Raw genomic sequence first — 19,493 nt, 5'->3', positions numbered from 1 at the left:
CAAATCACTTAATTTCCCCGTGCCTAACAGAAATGAATGTGTCCTCATGTAACGTAACTGGTGCTATTTAAAGCCCTCTGATACCGATTCGGGTCAAGTTTGCGCTATATATAACTCTGTAAAAAAAATAAAAAATTTTTTAAAAAACAGTTGTTCTCCCTGCTATGAAAGAGTATCTTCCACAAAACCTAGTGGAAGTCCCTACTCTCCTTTATTAGGCTAAGACGTGGCTGTCGCCCATCCCTTCCTTGAATGAGGCTGCGTCTGTTCCAGGTGCATGAAACTATGCACCTTTATATGGATGAACCTCTTCTCCTTTCTTATGCTAACATGTTTCAGCTGCCCCTCCAGAGTCTTCTCTTCCTTGTCATTAACTTCACCTCAAATGAACTTTTACACTGTTAAGAATTACTTAAGGCCCTCTAATTTACAGTAACTAGAACACACAGCTCTTTATTTTTTATTTTATTTATTTTGAAGGTTTTATATAGCGCGGACAAGACAAGAAATAGTTTTGTTCAGAGCATATCATACAATAGTATTACAACAAGACCCTTGTGTGTATCAGAGTGCTTTACAAGCAGATATAGTAAAACAAAACCCGTATTACAAGAAATAGTTACGATCAGAGCATATCATACAATAGTATTACAACTTATACACATTGTTCATGTGAATTTGGATAAGAGAATAGATTTCAGTTTTTTTTAAGCCTTTGTTATGCTTGTTAGTCATTTGATTTTGTCTTTTCTTTTTTGTTATTTGAACAGAGAGTCCACTGAGCATGGTGCCATTTTTAGAGATTTTTTTTAAACAAACCCGTTGTAAAATATTAACTCTACATTTGTGACTTAAGAGGCTAGCTTTTTTCATACTATTTCCGAAACTATAAATTCCAGGAATTGTATTTGCTTAAAACTATATTCCTAAATGGGTACCCCGAATGAGTCTCAGTTAACCATTGTTTCTTTAAGATTGAGGTCCATTCTGAGTAAGAAGCCATGCATTCTGCTTCAGCGGCTAATCGAGGAAGAGGATTAACAAACTTTTTGGTTCAGACTCTGATTCTCCAAATCTTATGATGGAGGGAATCCCTATGAGGTACTAGGCCTTCAAATAGTGGCCTTGATACTTCTCTGAAGATGGAGACTTCAACTGGACCACCAGCTCCGGTGGTTTTCTCTTTCCAGTAAGTGGTCAAGAGAGCAACAGAGGTTTTGGATTTACAATTGCTGTCCATAGACGTTAATTCCAATGTCCTCACAGTGGTGTTACTTCCTTCTGGTCTGACATCTGAACACTGGCTCCCATTCATTGAGGCATTGTTGGAACCTGTCCTGGCAGCCAGAAAGATGCCTTCTTTGACAGTGGTCAATGGGCTAGTCTCCAGGCGCTATCACCCCTCTCCAGGAGACCCAACCTTCTTCTCGGCTCAACCTTCCCCAGAAAGTCTACTTATGCAGACATCCTGCATCTCAAGTCTTTCTCCAGGCATGTTCCCAAACAGTACTGTTCAACAGGGAGTCTATGTCAATTTGTCCTCATGCCTCAAAGGGTAGGAAAAAAGGATGGAAATGGACATGGTTGCGCGGGCTGTGTGCTTTTTGTCTTCGGTGATGTCAACTGACATCACTTCTAGCATTGATACGATGCCTGCGCTCCTACTGGTGATATGAGAGATTTGAAGCTTTTGGATCCAGTCTGGCGCCTGGTATTATTTTACTGAGCGGTATCTGCAGGTAGAGTATCCACCAGTAAGATCATTACTGCAGGTAAGTAGCTCTTTCAATTTAACTTCAGAGACCTGAGGTCCTTTTGGAGCATGCAGCCAAGCATATTGGAGTGGACCGAGAGTCCATAGGCCCTTCGGAGGCCTGAAGTCCGTTGCTGAGCAAGCAGCCAAGCATACTGGAGTGGACCAAGAGCGCATAGGCCCTTCTGACGCCTGAAGTCCGTTGCTGAGCAAGCAGCCAAGCATACTGGAGTGGACCAAGAGCGCATATGCCCTTCTGATGCCTGAAGTCCATTGCTGAGCAAACAACCAAGCATACTGGGGTGGACCTAGGGACCATGAGCCGTTCAGATGCCTATGATATGTTCTGAGCATGCAGCCAAGCTTACTGGAGAGACCTAGAGAACATGAGCCCTTTAGAAACCTAATATCCACTCTGACCATTAAGCCAAATATGCGGTTATCTTTCTTGCACTCACTATTTGTTCTAAGGCCTGAAGTCTTTTCTGGGCAAGCTAGTGTAAATTATATGTTCGAGACATATGAGCTGCAGACTACATACTTGTGCATAGATTGCCATCTGGTGTTGGGCTCGGATGATTGCAGTTTGTTGTGGTCTTGGAAGAAGTCTTTGTAGTCACGAGATAGGTGACTCCTCCCTTGGACGATAGTGCGCATGGGCATCGACTCAATCTTCAGATTGTTTTTTTTCCGCCATCGGGTTCGGATGTGACTTCGGCGTTCCGGTTCGGTATCGTGTCTACAAACCTTTTCGACACGCAAACCATCACCACTCGATGGTATTGTTTTCGTTTGCGTGCCCTTCGACGCGCTAACTCTCAATCCTCGATTCCGGTCGTTGAGGCGGACCACTGGGCCTATCGGCGCCATTCAGGCCTACGGCTAATGGAAAGGACTCCATTTAATAAATGCCCCCAGTGTAGAGCTAAAGTTCCACACAGTGACCACCACAAGGTCTGCAACCTTTGCCTCTCGCCAGAACACAAGGAAAGGGATTGCCAAGCCTGCGCCTCTTTTCGATCCAAAAAGACTATCTGTGATCGCCGGGCTCGACGACACGTTATGGTTCAACAGGCTGCACCGGTGCCAGACGACATTTTCGATGAAGGCCCGACCTTCCAGAGGTAGAGGATTTGGAGGAGCTCGACATCTTCTCCGGAGCTGATGATCCGACTCCGAGGACCACATCACTCCAGGTCAACGAGTGAGTACAAATGCCCCTGCCGCTGCCCCACCCGAAAAAACAGAAGGCTCCGGTCAAAACTTCGCTCGAAGGCCTTAGTCGAGACCGAAAGAAAGCTTCAGAAGTCCCGCCTCCAGGCCCGGCTCAGAAGACAAAGGAAAAGCTTTCCGGCAGCTCGGGACCGAGCAAGCCGCATATCAGTACGCAAAAAAACACAGTCGGTATTGAAATCGGGAATACATCCTACTCCTGTTATGTCCAAAAAACCCTCTGCATCTAGCTCTTCGGCACCAAAAGACCATAAGGCCTCGGATCCGAACAAATCCCGAAAACCTTTGGATCCGAAAAAGATTTTGAACTCCGCATCGAAGCCAAAGGAGCACAAAACCCCTCCTACGGCTCCAGAGCACAAATCGAAACCACGTTCGGAACCGAAAAAATCAGCACCGAAAGGGGACAACAACCAAGAAGTAGTGTTTCAACAAGATCCTATCGATCCGAAACAAAAAAGACTGCATGTGGACCCTAAAACAGGCCATATTGTTAGTCTCCAAACAAAAAGAGGAAATGCAATACCTCACACTCTCCTGAGGTGCCTGTGAAGAGAGACACTTTGCAACTTCACCCCTAAGACCCTGTTCTTCCTATTAAGCCTTTATCTCCTACAAAGTCTCCCATACGCTCTCCTATATTCTCTCCATGCTCGCCCTTACCACCACAGGATGACGATGACCTAGGGGACAGGGGTGGACCCATAATGACCCTTTAGATGACCCTGATGATGACACTGCTATGCCACAGGATACATGGGCAGATTACAATGACCTTTCAAATCCTCCAGACCTTCCTGATGCATACCCAACAAGACCATCCCCCCCAGATGACAACATAGGGTTTAGTCAGCTTATTAATAGGGCTGCACAATAGCATGGCTTACAACTACATTCAGACCCCCCATGGAAGAAGACTTCCTGTTTGATACTTTTGCCCAGTCACAAAAGACAATACATACATTGCCCATGATCAAAGGTGTCATTAAACATGCACCAGACGGCTTTAAAAACCCTGTCAGGACCAGGATTCTCAATCCTCGCATTGATAAAAAATATAAACCTGCCCCCAACGATCCCACCTACATTAAGTTTCTCTGGTAGTGTCCAATGCAAGAAAATGTGCAAATTCACAAACCTCTGGTGATGCTCCACCTCCAGACAGAGTCTAAACTGCTAGATGCATCAAACGAGTTGCCTCCCAAGCAGCAAATCACTGCAGGGTAGCTAATGCACACGTACTACTTACCAGATATGACAGGGCTCACTATGATGAGCTGGAGGACCTAATTCAACAACTGCCTGACCAATACAAGGCCAAAGCCTATGATCTGGTCCAGGAGGGTAAGTTAATTACAAATGCATCCATCAAATGTGCCCTCGATGCAGCAGACACCGCACCTAGATACAACTATCTTAAATCAGCCGTTCAATCAAGAACACTTTTTTGGACCAGCTGTAGATACAGCTCTAGAAAAAATGAAAAAAGACACGGACACTGCAAAATCTATGGGAGCATTGCAATTTCAAACACTAGGTTCCTTTCGTCGCTCCTTTTAAAGGGGCGCATCCAAAAACATTAGTATAAACACTACTTCCTCCTCCTACAAAAGCCCCACGCAAACATCCCCCAACAAGGGATATTTTAGAGGTGGCTACAGAGGAAATAATGAAAAGGGAAGAGGTCGAGGTAACAACAATCGAACCTCCCCTACTACCAAACTATGACTTCCCTCCGCTCCCTCCAGACCATTCCACTCCGGTCGGAGTAAGACTCTCACAGTTCCTACCTGTCTGGAACTCCATCACTACAGACAGGAGGATAAGACAAATTATCCAGTATGGTTACTGCCTGGAACTTACCGCAACTCCCCCAACCATACCGCCTAAAGTCCACGGAAAATCTAATGCTCCTCAAACAGAAAGTTCTCTCACTTTTTCAAAAGCAAGCAATAGAACCATTCCCCTCCAGTATCAAGGCACAGGGGTTTACTCCCTTTACTTTCTCATTCCAAAAGAGGATGGTACTCTCAGACCAATACTGGACCTCAGACCTCTCAATATCTACATACAATCAGATCATTTTCACATGATCACTCTTCAACAGGTCCTCCCACTACTCCAACAAGGTGACTTCCTTGCCACTCTAGATCTCAAGGACGCTTACTTCCATATTCCTATACACCCTGCCCAAAGGAAATATCTAAGGTTTATAGTGGATGGGCAGCACTATCAATTCAAAGTCCTCCCATTCCGAGTGACCACAGCACCAAGAGTCTTTACAAAGTGTCTGGCGGTGGTAGCCGCCCACTTGCGAAGACAAATTCATGTGTTGCCATACCTGGACGACTAGCTGATAAAAGACAAGTCATACAGCCAGTGTGTTCACCACACTCACCAAACAATTCATCTGCTCCACAACTTGGGGTTCATAATAAACCTCACCAAATCACATCTCTAACCGTCCCACATACATCAGTATCTAGGAGCCACAATAGACACTTCCAAAGCACTTGCATACCATAATCCAGTAAGGATAGCCAGTATGCAAACCCTCTTAACAAAACTTTAGCCCCAACACTTACTACTAATCGAGTGTTTATGCAGCTCATAGGAATGATGGTCTCTTGCATTTTCATAGTACCTCATGCAAGTCTTCAGATGCGCCCTCTACAAGAATGCTTAGCACGTCAGTGGAACCAGGCACAAGGTCAAGTTTCAGATCTGGTGTTGGTGGACAGCCGCACACACCTCTCTATGCAGTGGTAGAACCCACAAAACCTTTCCAAAGGGCGGCTGTTCCTAGAGCTAGTTCCACAGATAGTGCTAACAGCGGACGCATCACTCACCGGCTGGGGAGCCCATCTCCTAAAACACCACAATTCAGGACAGGTGGAACACCCAACAAAGAGCGCTCCACATCAATCACCTAGAATTACTGGCAATGTTTCATGCATTGAAATCATTCTAAATACATCTCATCAACAAAACTGTCCTTCTCCGTACAGACAATATGACAGCAATGTACTATATACAAAAACAAGGAGGAACACATACTTTGCAGCTTTCTCAACTAGCGTAAAACTTATGGAGATGGGCCATCCCACAAAAGATGTATCTTCTAACAGAACATCTTTCAGGGATACACAATCAGATTGCGGATCTGCTCAGTCGTCAGACACAGCAGATACAAAAATGGGAACTTCATCCTCAAGTTCTTCAACCATTTTTTCAGATGTGGTGCCACCCAGATATAGATCTGTTCGCCACGCACGCAAACGCAAAATGCCCAACCTTCGCCTCCAGGTTTCCACACCCATTGTCCAAGGGCAATGCGATATGGATGAACTGGTCAGGCAGATTTGCGTATGCTTTTCCGCCACTCCCGCTGATTCCATTAGTAGTGAGCAAGCTCAGGCAACAGTCTCTCAAGATGATCCTAGTTGCTCCAACACAGGCCCGGCAACCATGGTTCACAACACTTCTGGAACTCTCAGTCGTTCCACACCAGAAACTACAGCTCTCCCCAAAGCTTCTTACACAGAACCATGGAGAGATACAGCATCCAGATCCAGCTCAACTGAACCTGGCGATTTGGCTCCTGAAGTCCTAGAGTTTGGTTACCACAACCTCCCACCGGACTGTATGAACATTATTTAAGAAGTTAGACGCCCTACTACCAGAGCTTGCTGTGCAGCCGAATGGAAAAGATAAGTCATTTACTGCAATAACAACAAAACTGACCCGATAGATGCTTCAATTCAAAACATTATTTGCTATTTACAAAGATGTAATCTAGCATACACATTCATAAGACTACATCTTGCTGCCCTTGCCGCTTACCTGCAAAACAGACAATATTTGTCATTGTTTAGGGGTACCTGTTATCAAAGCGTTCATGGAAGGACTTAAAAGAATAATACCTCTCACAATCCCACCCTCTCCAGTGTGGCATTTAAACAATGTCCTTACTAGGCTCATGGCTCCTCCTTTTGAACCTCTACACAAATGCGAACTGCAGTTCCTTACATGGAAAGCAGCTTTCCTAGTCGCAATCACCTCTCTCAGAAGAGTAAGTGAGATCCAGGCTTTAACCATACAAGAAGCATTCTTACAAATACATCATAACAAGGTGGTTCTAAGAACAAATCCAAAATTCCTTCCCAAGGTAATCTTTGCTTTCCATCTTAACCCCTTCACTGCTAGGCCTCTACGCCCCCCCCCTCCCCCCCGTTCCCCCCCTGTGCTAAGCCTTTTTTGGGCTATTTGGGGTAGTGCGCGCTTAGGCCCCTGTAACCTTTTGACCACATAAGGTATCCATGCCAAATTTGCGTCCTTTTCTTCCAACATCATGGGGATTCTAAAGGTACCCAGGGTTTGTGGATACCCCTGGAGGGGGCACAGAAATTAGCCAAAATACAGCAATTTTTTTTTTCTTTTTGCGCAAAATTGGAAAAACGGGCTACAAATGAAAGCGTCTGGGTTTTTCTCTGCAAATACTATCAAAAAAGGATTTGTGGGGCTGAAATCACCATTTTCCCAGCTTTTAGGGAATGACAGACTTTTGTCAGAAAACGAACATTTTTTACACAGTTTTGTGCTTTCAACCTCCTTCCAGTTAATGGTAGAAATGGGTGTGAAAGCAATAATGGTTCCTGGAAAGCTATACATTTGAGAAAAGTAGACACAATTCTGAATTCAGCAAGGGGGCTTTTGTGTAGAGCCATCAAGGGTTCTTTATAGAAACTAACAGTTAAATATAGGAAAAAATGAAAATTAGTTGAAAAAAACAGCCTTTTGTGTCAACGTTTTCACCTGTAACTTTTTTTAATTATGACAGCTCTTTGAAAGCAATATACCGTTACATCCGCTGGACCTGCCTGGTTGTGGAGATCTATAGGACTTGTAAGTTCACCAAGATCCCGAAGAACCCAGAGTCCAAAACAAAGTGGCAATTTGCAATGGTTTTTTATTATGTTCGGGGTATATAGCAATTATTGTGGGAAAATGTATACATGGAAAAATCGGTATGAAAGACACCTATGTATTTCTGAAATGGGAACAAATTATAGAGTTTAGAAACAGTACATATTTGCACATTTTCGAAATTGGGAATACTCATACTAGCATGAGAATTATCGCTCATTTTTCAAAATGACTTTTTTTTTTTTTTTACACAATGTCTTTCATTTGGAAGGCAGAAATGCATCGAAAGTCAATAGGTAATAACAGCTGCTTTAGAAATCTGAATTACCCTAAGTCTCCCGATAAAAATGGTACCTCACTTGTGTGGGTAGGCATAGTGCCCACGACAGGAAATGGCTCAAAACCCAACTTGAACACACCACATTTTCACAATGAAAATTTACCCTTTTTCTGCGAAGTGTCTAGCTGTAGTTTTTTAACACTAGCTCTGCCGGCACCTAGGGAAACCTAGCAAACCTATACAGTTTTTAAAAACTAGACACCCAGGGGAATCCAGGTTGGGGTGACTTGACTGCCTCTCACCAGGTTCTGTTACCCAGAATCCCTTGCAAACCTAAACAATTGTCCAAAAAAAACAAATTTTCCCCACATTTCTGTGGTGGATTCTCCCTCCAACTGAAGTTAGTGCAGGCGTTCACGGACACCACCACCACCATTTGGACCTGCAACAAGCAGAGTTGGGTAGGGTCGTGGACCCTTTATCGAGAGGCCCTGCGTCTCGGGACATGGCTGGGACAGCAGGGTATAACGCTGGTGGTTCAACACCTGGCATGTTCTCTGAACGCCAGGGTGGACGAACTCAGCCGTTGATGCCTAGCGGTCCACGAATTACGTCTCCATTCTGACATGGGGCAAGATCTCTTTCAGCAGTAGGGAGATCCTTGGTTAGATCTCTTTGCCTCTGAAGAGAATGCACAGTGTCGGCAATACTGCGTGCTTGTGTTTCCAAGGCGGCTATTGCTCTGCAACACCTTTCGTCGCGAGTGGAGCTCAGGCTTACTGTACGCCTTTCCGCCCATACAACTCCTGCCCAGGGTTCTGAAGAAGACCAGGATCGACCGTGCCCAAGTCATTCTTGTGGCTCTGGACTGGGTAGGAGAGTTTGGTATTCAGAGCTTATGAAAATGAGCATCGATCCTCTGATCAGGCTGCCTCTTCAGGAGGATCTTCCGTCGCAGCAGCAGGGGAGGGTTCTCCACCCAAACCTGTCAACTCTACCCCTCAATTCATCCTGACCCTTGCCCTGCAGGGCTCTGCGTTGCGTACTCTCAAGGGTTACCTTTCTGCTCTATCTGCTTTTTTGCGGCTGCCAGACCAATCCTCTCTCTTTAAGTCTCAATTGTAAGTAGGTTTCTAAAAGCGCTGGCTCACTTGTTTCCACCCATGCCCTTAGTTATGCTGCAGTGGGACCTTAATTTGGTCCTCACTAATGTGTGCTTCCTTCGAGCTTTTTGCACAACTGTCCCCTCTGGCTGCTTACCATCAAGACAGACTTTTTGGTGGCAATAACATCTGCCGGAGGGTGAGGGAGTTGCAGACGCTATCTTGTATGCCTCCCTACATGATGTCTTTTCCAGATAAAGTGGTGCTTTGCACCCGTGGTTTATTTTTGCCAAAGGGTGTGATCCTATTCCATCTGTGTCAATCCATCACGCTGCCCTCCTTTTTTGCTCTTCACATCCCTCTAAGGAAGACTAGCCTCTCAACCGTCTGGAGCCAAAAAGAGCGTTATCTTTGTACCTTGACTGCACTCAATCAATCAATCAATCAAGGCATTTATAGAGCGCACTACTTACCCGTAGGGTCTCAAGGCGCTTGGGGGGGGGGGGGGGAGGGGGTGCCGTTACAGCTCGAACAGCCAGGTCTTCAGCTTCTTCCTGAAGGAGAGGTGGTCTTGGGTCAGGCGTAGGTCGGTCGGGAGGGAGTTCCAGGTCTTGGCGGCCAGGTAGGAGAAGGACCTTCCTCCTGTTGTCGCTCTTCGGATGTGGGGGACGGCGGCGAGGGCGTGGCTGGCTGATCGGAGGTGGCGTTTGGGAGCGTAGAAGTTGATTCGGTTGTTGAGGTAGATCGGGCCTTGGTCGTGAAGGGCTTTGTGTGCGTGGGTGAGGAGGCGGAAGGTGATTCTTTTGTTGACGGGGAGCCAATGCAGGTCTCTCAGGTGTCCGGAGATGTGGCTGTTTCGTGGGATGTCGAGGATGAGTCTGGCTGAGGCGTTCTGGATCCGCTGGAGTCTCTTCTGGAGCTTGGCGGTGGTACCGGCGTAGAGGGCGTTGCCGTAGTCCAGTCGGCTGGTGACGAGGGCCTGGGTGACGGTCTTCCTGGTCTCGGTGGGGATCCCACTAAACCACCGCACTAAAGAGATGCAGGAGGACGACCAACTCTATTTGGGGTACATGGGAGCTTAGAAGGGGCAGACAGTGCAGAAAAGGGCCATCTCTTGCTGGGTAGTTTTCTCCATTAAGATCTGCTATGCCCTGGCCAAGAAGCAGCCCCCTGAGGGATTAAGGGCCCATTCCACCAGAGGAAAGGCTGTGACTACGGCCTTGGCTCAGGGTGTCCTATTTCTAGACATCAGTCAGGCAGCAATGTGGGCGTCTTTGCACACATTTGCCAAGCACTACTGCCTGGATATTCTGATGGATACATCTGCCAGTGGATTCCTCACCTTGTGAACATCCCCTGCGCCAGCATTCCACTGAACTTTTTTCCCCAGCTCTCTACGCCGACGTCATAATGCATCGGCTCCGCTCGCGACTCCGTATGACGTCACCGGAGCGATAAGAGAGTCACGTCGGCGTGATGACGTCAGTTCCCTTTTTTCCGCGCCGTCGACGCGCATCGGTTTTACAGCAATCTCCTGCTACTTTGTAGTCGTGTAGTGTGTTACTGTTAAAAAAATTGCCATGTCTTCGACTAGGAAATCGGGTTTTCCTTGTAGGGAATGTGGGGGCCACATGTCGATGACAGACCCCCATGAAGATTGTTTGTGGTACCTTTCTTCTGACCACGATGTGGAGGATTGTTCCAGCTGCAGAAGGATGAATCCCAAGGCCTTGAAGGAAAGGAAGGCGAAGTTCTTCATGGCCAAGGCTAAGAAGGAGAAGAGAGGTAGGAAGGAGAGATCGAGACCGGAGTTGTCGACTTCGCATTCTTCGAAATCGAAGAAACACCATAAGAAAAGGAAGCATACCTCTTGGCGACGGTCTTCGAAGAGCAAGGCGTCGAGATCGACTTCGCCTCGACGTCGAAGTAAGGATGTGTCTCCTTCTCCATCTAAGTCTCCAGAGAGATCTCCTTCGCCGAAGCGGTCCCCGGCGCAGTCCCCGGCGCAGTCCCCGGCGCAGTATAAACCTAACCTTCTGACGGAGGTGTTACATTCGCCTACCTCGACCAGTGAGCCTTTGTTGCCTTTTAATGAGGCTATTTTGGAGCCAGTTATGGACGTCTGGCGTAAGCCACTCTCTTCGCCGGCAGTCTCCAGACAGGTGGCAAGAAGATATAGGGTGGCTCCTGGGGATCCAGGTTTTCTTTCTTCCCACCCTTCTCCAGAAAGTCTGGTGGTTCAGGCATCATGCTCGAAGCATGCTTCAGGAGATTTTCCTCAGACTCCTGCGGATAGGGAGTCTAAGAAGGTGGATCAGGCGGCTAAAAAGACCTTTTCTTCAGGGAGCATGGCGCTTAAATCCACTAATGCCACGTGCTTACTAGGGCGCTACGTTCATGCTCTTATGGACTCAATGAAGTCTTTAGCCCCTAAGTTGCCAGAAGGTGATAAGGCGTCCTTTATGGAAGTGGTCACTGACACTCAGGCTGCTGCAAGGCAAGTAATTCAGTCGGGGCTTGATACCGCTGATTCTGTGACAAGGATAATGGGGTCGTTTATAGACACTAGGAGGCAAGCGTGGCTTCGTTCATCTGGATTCTCTACAGATGTTCAGGCCACCTTGGTGGATTTGCCCGTTGACGGACAAACTTTTTGGTGAAAAGGCTGATTCCGCCTTGCAGAGATTTAAAGAGAGCAGGTTGACGGCGAAATCTTTAGGTCTGCAAGCTCCTGCTAAAGGATTTGGGCTTAAGAAATTCAGAGGCTTTGGGAGATCTTCATTTCACTCCTTCCGGCAGCCTCAGCAGCAGCAGCAACAGCAGCAGCAGAATCCCCTCTATAGGTCCTATAGAGGAAGACAAAGAGGACGGAGAGGTTCTGGCCGCATCCCACCTTCATCTTCTGCCTCCTCTGCTCCCAATGAAGCTTCAGGGAAGCAGTGCTAGATCCCCCATCCTAGATCATGTAAGACCTGTGGGGGGTCGGGTGTCACACTTTCTGCGAGGTTGGAAATCTATTACAACCGACCTTTGGGTTTTAAACCTCGTGGAGACTGGGTACGCCCTTCCCTTTCGGGAGTTTCCTCCCCCTTACCCGGGTTACTGCTCAGAAGACCATCTACTTCTTCTGCAGAAGGAGGTGCTAGCTTTGCTTCAAAAGGGTGCGATAGAGGCGGTTCCAGAGCAGGAAAGGGGTCAGGGATGCTACTCTCGGTATTTCCTGATTCCCAAGAAGGACGGCAGATTGCGTCCGATACTGGACCTCAGAGTCTTGAATTTTTACCTGAAACAGGAGAAGTTCAAGATGCTGACCCTTGCGCAGGTTCTTCAAGCGTTGCAGCAAGGAGACTGGATGGTGTCGATCGACTTGCAGGACGCGTACTTCCATGTCCCAATCCTGAAGTCGCACAGTAAGTATCTCCGTTTTACGGTTGGGTCGCAACATTACCAGTTTGCGGTCCTCCCGTTTGGTCTTACTACCGCACCTCGAGTCTTCACGAAGGTGATGGCAGTGGTGGCAGCCGATCTCAGGAGGTCGGGGATTCCGGTTTTCTCCTCCCTGGACGACTGGCTTTTGAAGGCAGAGTCCCCAGAGATGGTGCAGCATCATCTGCAGGTAACATCTCAGCTGTTATTCGACTTGGGTTTTTCGATAAATGTGCCCAAATCTCACCTGGTGCCCTCTCAACGCAACCTGTTCATAGGGGCGGTACTGGACACTACTGTGTGTCGAGCATTTCCCCCTCCTTAAAGAATTCTCGACATACAGGAGATGGTCCCTTTATTCCACAATGGAGCGGTGGTTCCAGTTCTGAAGGTCCTTCGTCTGCTCGGTTTGTTCGCCTCCTGCATTCTGTTGGTCAACCATGCATGCTGGCACATGAGGGCGCTCCAGTGGTGCCTCCGCAGGCAGTGGTATCAGCACAACTGAGATCTCAGGGAGTCGATCAGGATCTCCAGAGAAGCTGCAGCGGATCAATCTTGGTGGAGCGTGGAGGGCAATCTGTCTCAAGGAAAGCCCTTCCATCTACCTCTATCGGTGGCCACGGTGATAACGGATGCCTCCACCTTAGGGTGGGGTGCTCATCTGGGGGATCTGGAGATCAAGGGTCTTTGGTCTCCAGAGGAAAGGTTGCTTCACATCAACCTTCTGGAATTGTGGGCGATTCGTTTGGCACTCAAGGCCTTCCTCCCTTCCCTTCGCGGTCAGTCTGTTCAAGTCCTGACGGACAACACTACCGCAATGTGGTATGTCAACAAGCAGGGAGGAGTGGGGTCGCATTGTCTCAGGCAGAGAGGCCCTGCGTCTTTGGTCCTGGGCTCAGGACCATCAGATTTGTCTGATAGCAAATCTGGCTGGGGTGCTGAACGTGCGTGAGGACAGTCTCAGTCGGCAGTTCTCGCCGACCACGAGTGGAGGCTCCATCCAGCGGTGGTTCGTCACGTCTTTCGGATGTGGGGGACACCTCGGGTGGACCTGTTCGCCACCCGCGAGAACGCGCACTGCCTGTCATTCTGCAGTCTCCGGTTTCCGATGCAGGGGGCGTTGGGGGACGCGTTTCAGTTGAGTTGGGGCTCACAACTTCTTTACGCGTTTCCTCCCATACCCTTGATTCCTCTGGTTCTGAGGAAGATTCGCCAAGACCGGGCCCAAGTTATTTTGGTCGCCCCGGATTGGCCAAGAAGGGTGTAGTATACAGATCTTCTCCACCTCTCCTCGTGCCCTCCGCTCCATCTCCCTATGAGGGCAGACCTCCTCTTGCAGTCGGAGGGGCAGGTTCTACACCCCCACCTCCAGAGCTTACACCTTCATGCCTGGAGATTGAACGGGGCAACCTGAATTCCTTCTCTCTCCCACCTGATGTGGTGGATGTTATTTTATCGGCCAGGCGACACTCCACCAAGTCCATTTACTCATATCGGTGGTCTAAGTTTGTTAAATGGTGTGGAGAGAGATCCATTGACCCTTTAAAAGCCCATCTTTCTGATGTGCTTCAGTTTGCTCTTTCCTTGGCTCAGCAGGGCTGTGCTGTGGCCACGGTCAAGGGCTATCTATCGGCCTTATCGGCTTTTCTATGTCTTCCTGATCAACCGTCATTATTTAAATCTCCGATTGTACTGAGGTTTATCAAAGGCCTTACAAACATATTTCCACCTACTCCTTTTGTAATGCCACAGTGGGACCTTAATCTTGTCTTAACTTTTCTGATGGGGTTCCCGTTTGAGCCTCTTCATAGCTGTCCTTTGAGGCTGTTGTCCTTTAAGACGGTCTTTCTTGTTGCCATAACCTCGGCAAGGATGGTGAGTGAGCTTCAGGCTCTTAGTTCTAAACCCCCGTTTTTAACATTGCATGCTGAAAGGATGGTTCTCAGGACCAGGGCTGCTTTCTTGCCTAAAGTAGGTACTCCGTTTCATTTGTGGCAGTCTATTACTCTCCCTGTTTTTTATCCACCTCCTCATCCCTCCAAAGAGGAGGAAAGGCTTCATCGCCTGGACCCAAAGAGAGCTGTTAGCTTTTACTTGGACAGAACGAAGGACTTTCGTCTGGACGATCAGCTCTTCGTGGGTTATGTTGGTCTTTCTAAAGGAAGAACGGTGCACAAGCGCACTTTATCGAGATGGATCATCCTTGCCATCAAGATCTGCTATGCCCTGGCTGGTAAGGTTCCTCCTGAGGGTATTAGGGCTTATTCAACTAGAGCTAAATAGTCTACATCTGCTTTGGCCAGGGGTGTTCCTGTGGCAGATATTTGTAAAGCCGCGACTTGGGCTTCCCTCCATACTTTCGCAAAGCATTATTGCTTGGACTCTGAGATGAGGAGGGAGGGCCACTTCGTGCGCTCTGTGTTGCAAGACTTTCTGGTATAGGAAGGTGGACACCCTCCTCCGGGAGTGGGGACTGCTGTGGGTATCTATTCACAAGGTGAGGAATCCACTGGCAGATGTATCCATCAGAAGAACAAGTTACTTACCTTCGGTAACGCTTTTTCTGGTGGATACAGTATCTGCCTGTGGATTCCTCACTGGCCCACCCGCCTCCCCGTTGTCCACCTTTGTATACCTTAAAAGTTGTCTTGCTTGAGATGTTGTTATTCTTTCTGGTACATTGGTAGGAAATGCTTGTTTTATTTAGCTTTCCTTTTGTTTCTGTACTATGTATATTTGATTGTATATTGTATACTGTGTAAGCTTTGAATCTGTCGTTGGTCCCCCTGTGCGCCTTGGGGGCACGGAAAAAATGGGTGGAACGGACGTCATCACGCCGACGTGCCTCTCTTATGGCTCCGGTGACGTCATACGGAGTCGCCAGCGGAGCCGATGCATTATGACGTCGTCCTCGTCGGCGTAGAGAGCTGGGGAAAAAAGTTCAGTGGAATGCTGGCGCTGGTGATATTCACAAGGTGAGGAATCCTCAGGCAGATACTGTATCCACCAGAAAAAGCGTTACCGAAGATAAGTAACTTGTTCGTCAGGATCACAGGGACGGGCATTTTGCCCATTCGGACCTGCAGGACTTCCTAGTGTAATGTATTGGTCTGCAACCCACCGCCTGGATGGTATATCTTGGGTATCTAATTCAAATGTAATGGAGCTGCAGCTTGAAGTCTCTATCAGAGTAACAAGTTACTTAGCTGCGGTAACGCATTATCTGTTCGAGACTCTATCTAGCTGCAGATTCCTTACAGCTCCACCAATGCCTCCCTGCTTTGCGGACTGAGTTTGATAGGACTGGGGTACTCCCCTTTTCAGTGCCCTAGTTTTGCACCCAACTTGGGCAGTTAATTGTGGCTCTGCGTTTCTAGCGTGGAAAAATTTAAAAGTACTGACATCCGCATGCCTATATAGGTGACTGCGACGTCCTAACTGAAGCTGCCAACGACGTCACGCTGAGCTGAATGGAGCCACCCAACGGCAGGCGCAAGGGGTATTGCTCGAGCAAATATTTCCAGATCCAACATGAAATTGAAGGTAAGGCATCTGCAGCCAGATAGTCTCTACCAGAACATGTGTTATCAAAGGCAAGTAACTTGTTGTTCAAGGTCCTGGTTTGGACACACACTAGTCCGTTTACTTCTGGGTCTTCACTCCTGGCATGGAAAGTCCTTTACAAATAACTATTGTCCGCGCTCCTTGGTTGCGCCTATATAGGAGAAGGCAACGTCACTCCCAGTGTCAACGACGCCGTGTGAAACCAAACAAAGCCACCCGATGGGGCGCAGGGGTAGTGCTCATGCAAAAGTTTGCAGATTCAGTCTGACACCTGGGAACTTCAAATGTATGGAATCTGCAGCTAGATATTGTCTCTACCAGATGATGTGTTACCGAAGGTAAGTAACTTGTGCTTTTTGAAGCATTTAAATTGGGGCTTGTGCTGGAGGGATAGCTTCTTTAATCTTGACCCAATTCCAAGAGATCATGTGTTGAGTAATGTCATAACAGGAGTATGTTCCAGAGGCCAGCTCGGTCTTTGGTAGATCCTCCCACGAGTTCAAAGCTTTTAAATGAACTCCTCCTCTGCTGCGCAGATCCTGGATGGCTTAATAAGAGAGGGAGGTTTTATATTCTTAAACTCCCCTTTCTGCTCCGTTTCTTGTATTAATTTGTTTGTTTGAAAATAGAGTTCAAACACATAGATGCTGTAGACAGGTCATTGTGCTTTATAAAGAATTTGAGGTGTTTAACATTTGAGGATGCATTCAGTGTTTGTGAAATCAGGAAACATTCCTGTGATTGTAAACTAGGATGACAGGTAAGTAGTGTTTACTACCTCCCAGATAATAGTGCTCCCATTTGTATTCACTTTCTCTGGTTAATGATTTCTCTTTCAGGCGTTGGCCAGACGAACCTGAGAATCCCTCAGGGCACCCTCGGACAGGTTTTAATGGAAGGTCAGGCATTCCTTGTCCGTTGGGAATTCTCCTTCAGCAGCTGGACATTATTCACTTGTGAGATTGAGATGCTCCTGCACGTGGTCTCCACAGCAGGTGAGACGGGGCAGCGATGACCCACCTTTGCATGTCTTCTGTTGTGGTGGGTAGTTCTGATGGAACAGGTGGTACATCTCAATGATGTCGATACTGCGCTCTCTGCTGCTGGTGAAATTGCAGTGTTGTGTGTTTTGTTAATGCTGGACTGCCCTACGGGTGGTAGTTACTGAACCGGATTATGCTCTAGGTTAAAAGGCCAGTGCAACTTTACCAGTCATCAGGTACTGAGCCTCTCTCTCTGCTGCAGGCTGTGGATGTTGAGTGAGTAGCATAGACCTGGAGGGAGTAGGTGGTAGGCTTACCTCTGCTGCATGCTGTGGATGTTGAGGGAGTATGTGCTAGCCGTGGCTGTACTCTGCAGGCTGTGGATGTTGAGGGAGTATGTGCTAGACTTGGCTGTACTCTGCAGGCTGTGGATAGTGAGGGAGTATGTGCTAGGCCTGGCTCTCTGCTGCAGGCTGTAGATGTTGAGGGAGTAGGTGCTAGGCCTGGCTCTCTGCTATAGGCTCTGATTGTTGAGGGAGTAGGTGCAAGGCCTGGCTCTCTGCTGCAGGCTGTAGATTTTGAGGGAGTAGGTGCTAGGCCTGGCTCTCTGCTGCAGGCTCTGATTGTTGAAGGAGTAGGCGCTAGACCTTGCTGTATGCTGTAGGCTATGGTTAAGGGAGTAGGTGCTTGACCTGGCTCCCTGCTCTAGGCTGTGGATGTTGAAGGAGTAGGTGCTAGACCTAGCTGTACTCTACAGGTTGTGGTTATTGATGGAATAGGTGCTAGGCCTGGCTCTCTGCTGTAGACTGTGAATGTTGAGGGAGTAGGTGCTAGACCTGGCTCTGCTACAGGCTGTAGATGTTGATGGAATAGGTGCTAGGCCTGGCTCTGCTGCATGTTGTGGATGTTGAAGGAGTAGGTGCGAGACCTGGCTGTACTCTGCAGGCCGTGGTTGGGAGGGAGTAGTTGCTAGGCCTGGCTCTCTGCCGCAGGCTGTGGTTGTTGAGGGAGTAGGTGCGAGGCCTGTCCCTCAATTGCAGGCTGTGGATTTTGGATCTGTCTGTAAATGCTTCCACTAACTGCTTGTGCAGTAGATGTTGGACCTGATATTGCTAAGGGCAGTACGTGCTGGACCACTTTGATCTGAAGACTATAGATGATGGACCAAACTGTGCACAGACCAGAGGTACTTGGCTTGTTCTGTGCTGTTGGCCGTCATTACTAGACTGTCAGAATGCGAATTGTTTATCATCTGATGTTGTTCTTCCCCTAACTAGAGGCTAGGCTTGACCTATTCTAGAAAAAAAAACCTTCTTAACAACTATTTCAGTATCTGTTTGCCTCCTCTTCTAGCCAAGACCCTTGAAAGGATGCAGTGTCATTATTTTCCTCTTTCCTCAAACTCAGGCTGTTTTGATTCCGCTCAAACCAACTTGTGGTCCATTTATGGTTCCGAGCTTGTTTAGATTCAGTGTGCAGTGATTTCTGGGCAGTGATGGATGATTGCTGTAGCACATTCTTCTTCTTGTGGACATGCCCAAAGCGTGCGACTTCTCTCTTAACTGTTTGCTCTGAGCATCGGGTAATACACTGCTTTAGCCTGATTCCGGACTCCAGCAGTCAAATGAGTTACTTTTTCGCTCATCTCATCGCCCTCTTTGGTCCAGAGTGCCTTGGAGATCCCCCCCCTGTCCCATTTTCTTAGTGTATATGTAGCCCCTTAGACTCCTTGATCAGTATTTTTTATTTTACATTCTACTTGTACAGATATAGCACCAAGAAACCTTTGTCTTTCAAAACTTAAATGAACTGTCAAATTGATTTTTGTTTTTCGCTTCGCCTTGATTAGGATCATTCCAAACCTTTCTCTGGCTGGAAGTAAGAGGCTAGTGCAGGCCATTATGTCCTCCTCATTTGGACCTTGCTCCCAGCAGTCCTTGAAGCTGCTGCACACTTTACCCTTCTTCTTAATTTCTCCCTTTCTTGTGCAGTTGCACGGACTTCGTTCCACAAATGAATTTCCTTCAAGGACCTATATTTCTACATTGGCGCCAGTCCCAATTTTATTTCTTCCGGTCTGTGTTTATAGGTACTGCAGGTCTTGAGATACATGCAAGGTGAAGCTGGCAGTGATGCCTGGTTCTGTTGTGTACACAGAGGCAGTGAAGCATGGTTCTGTTGTGGTGTGCACAGAGGCAGTGATGCTTGGTTCTGTTGTGGTGTGC

The 19,493-nt window shown here is 47.7% G+C and overlaps 1 protein-coding gene across 2 annotated transcripts in view; it reads left to right on the top strand.

The window, feature by feature from the left end:
• NUP188 (nucleoporin 188) overlaps positions 1–19,493 on the top strand; it is a 1,223,536-nt gene that overhangs the window by 353,273 nt on the left and 850,770 nt on the right. For both annotated transcript variants that reach the window (XM_085614037.1, XM_085614036.1), the window contains exon 16: positions 17,125–17,280. In XM_085614037.1, coding sequence (XP_085470163.1) covers positions 17,125–17,280 — 156 coding nt within the window. The remainder of the gene's footprint in view (positions 1–17,124; positions 17,281–19,493) is intronic.

This window comes from Triturus cristatus, chromosome 1_2 (genome assembly GCF_964204655.1).
Source record: "Triturus cristatus chromosome 1_2, aTriCri1.1, whole genome shotgun sequence".
NCBI lineage: Eukaryota > Metazoa > Chordata > Amphibia > Caudata > Salamandridae > Triturus > Triturus cristatus.
This window is presented reverse-complemented; position numbering and strand designations above follow the sequence as displayed.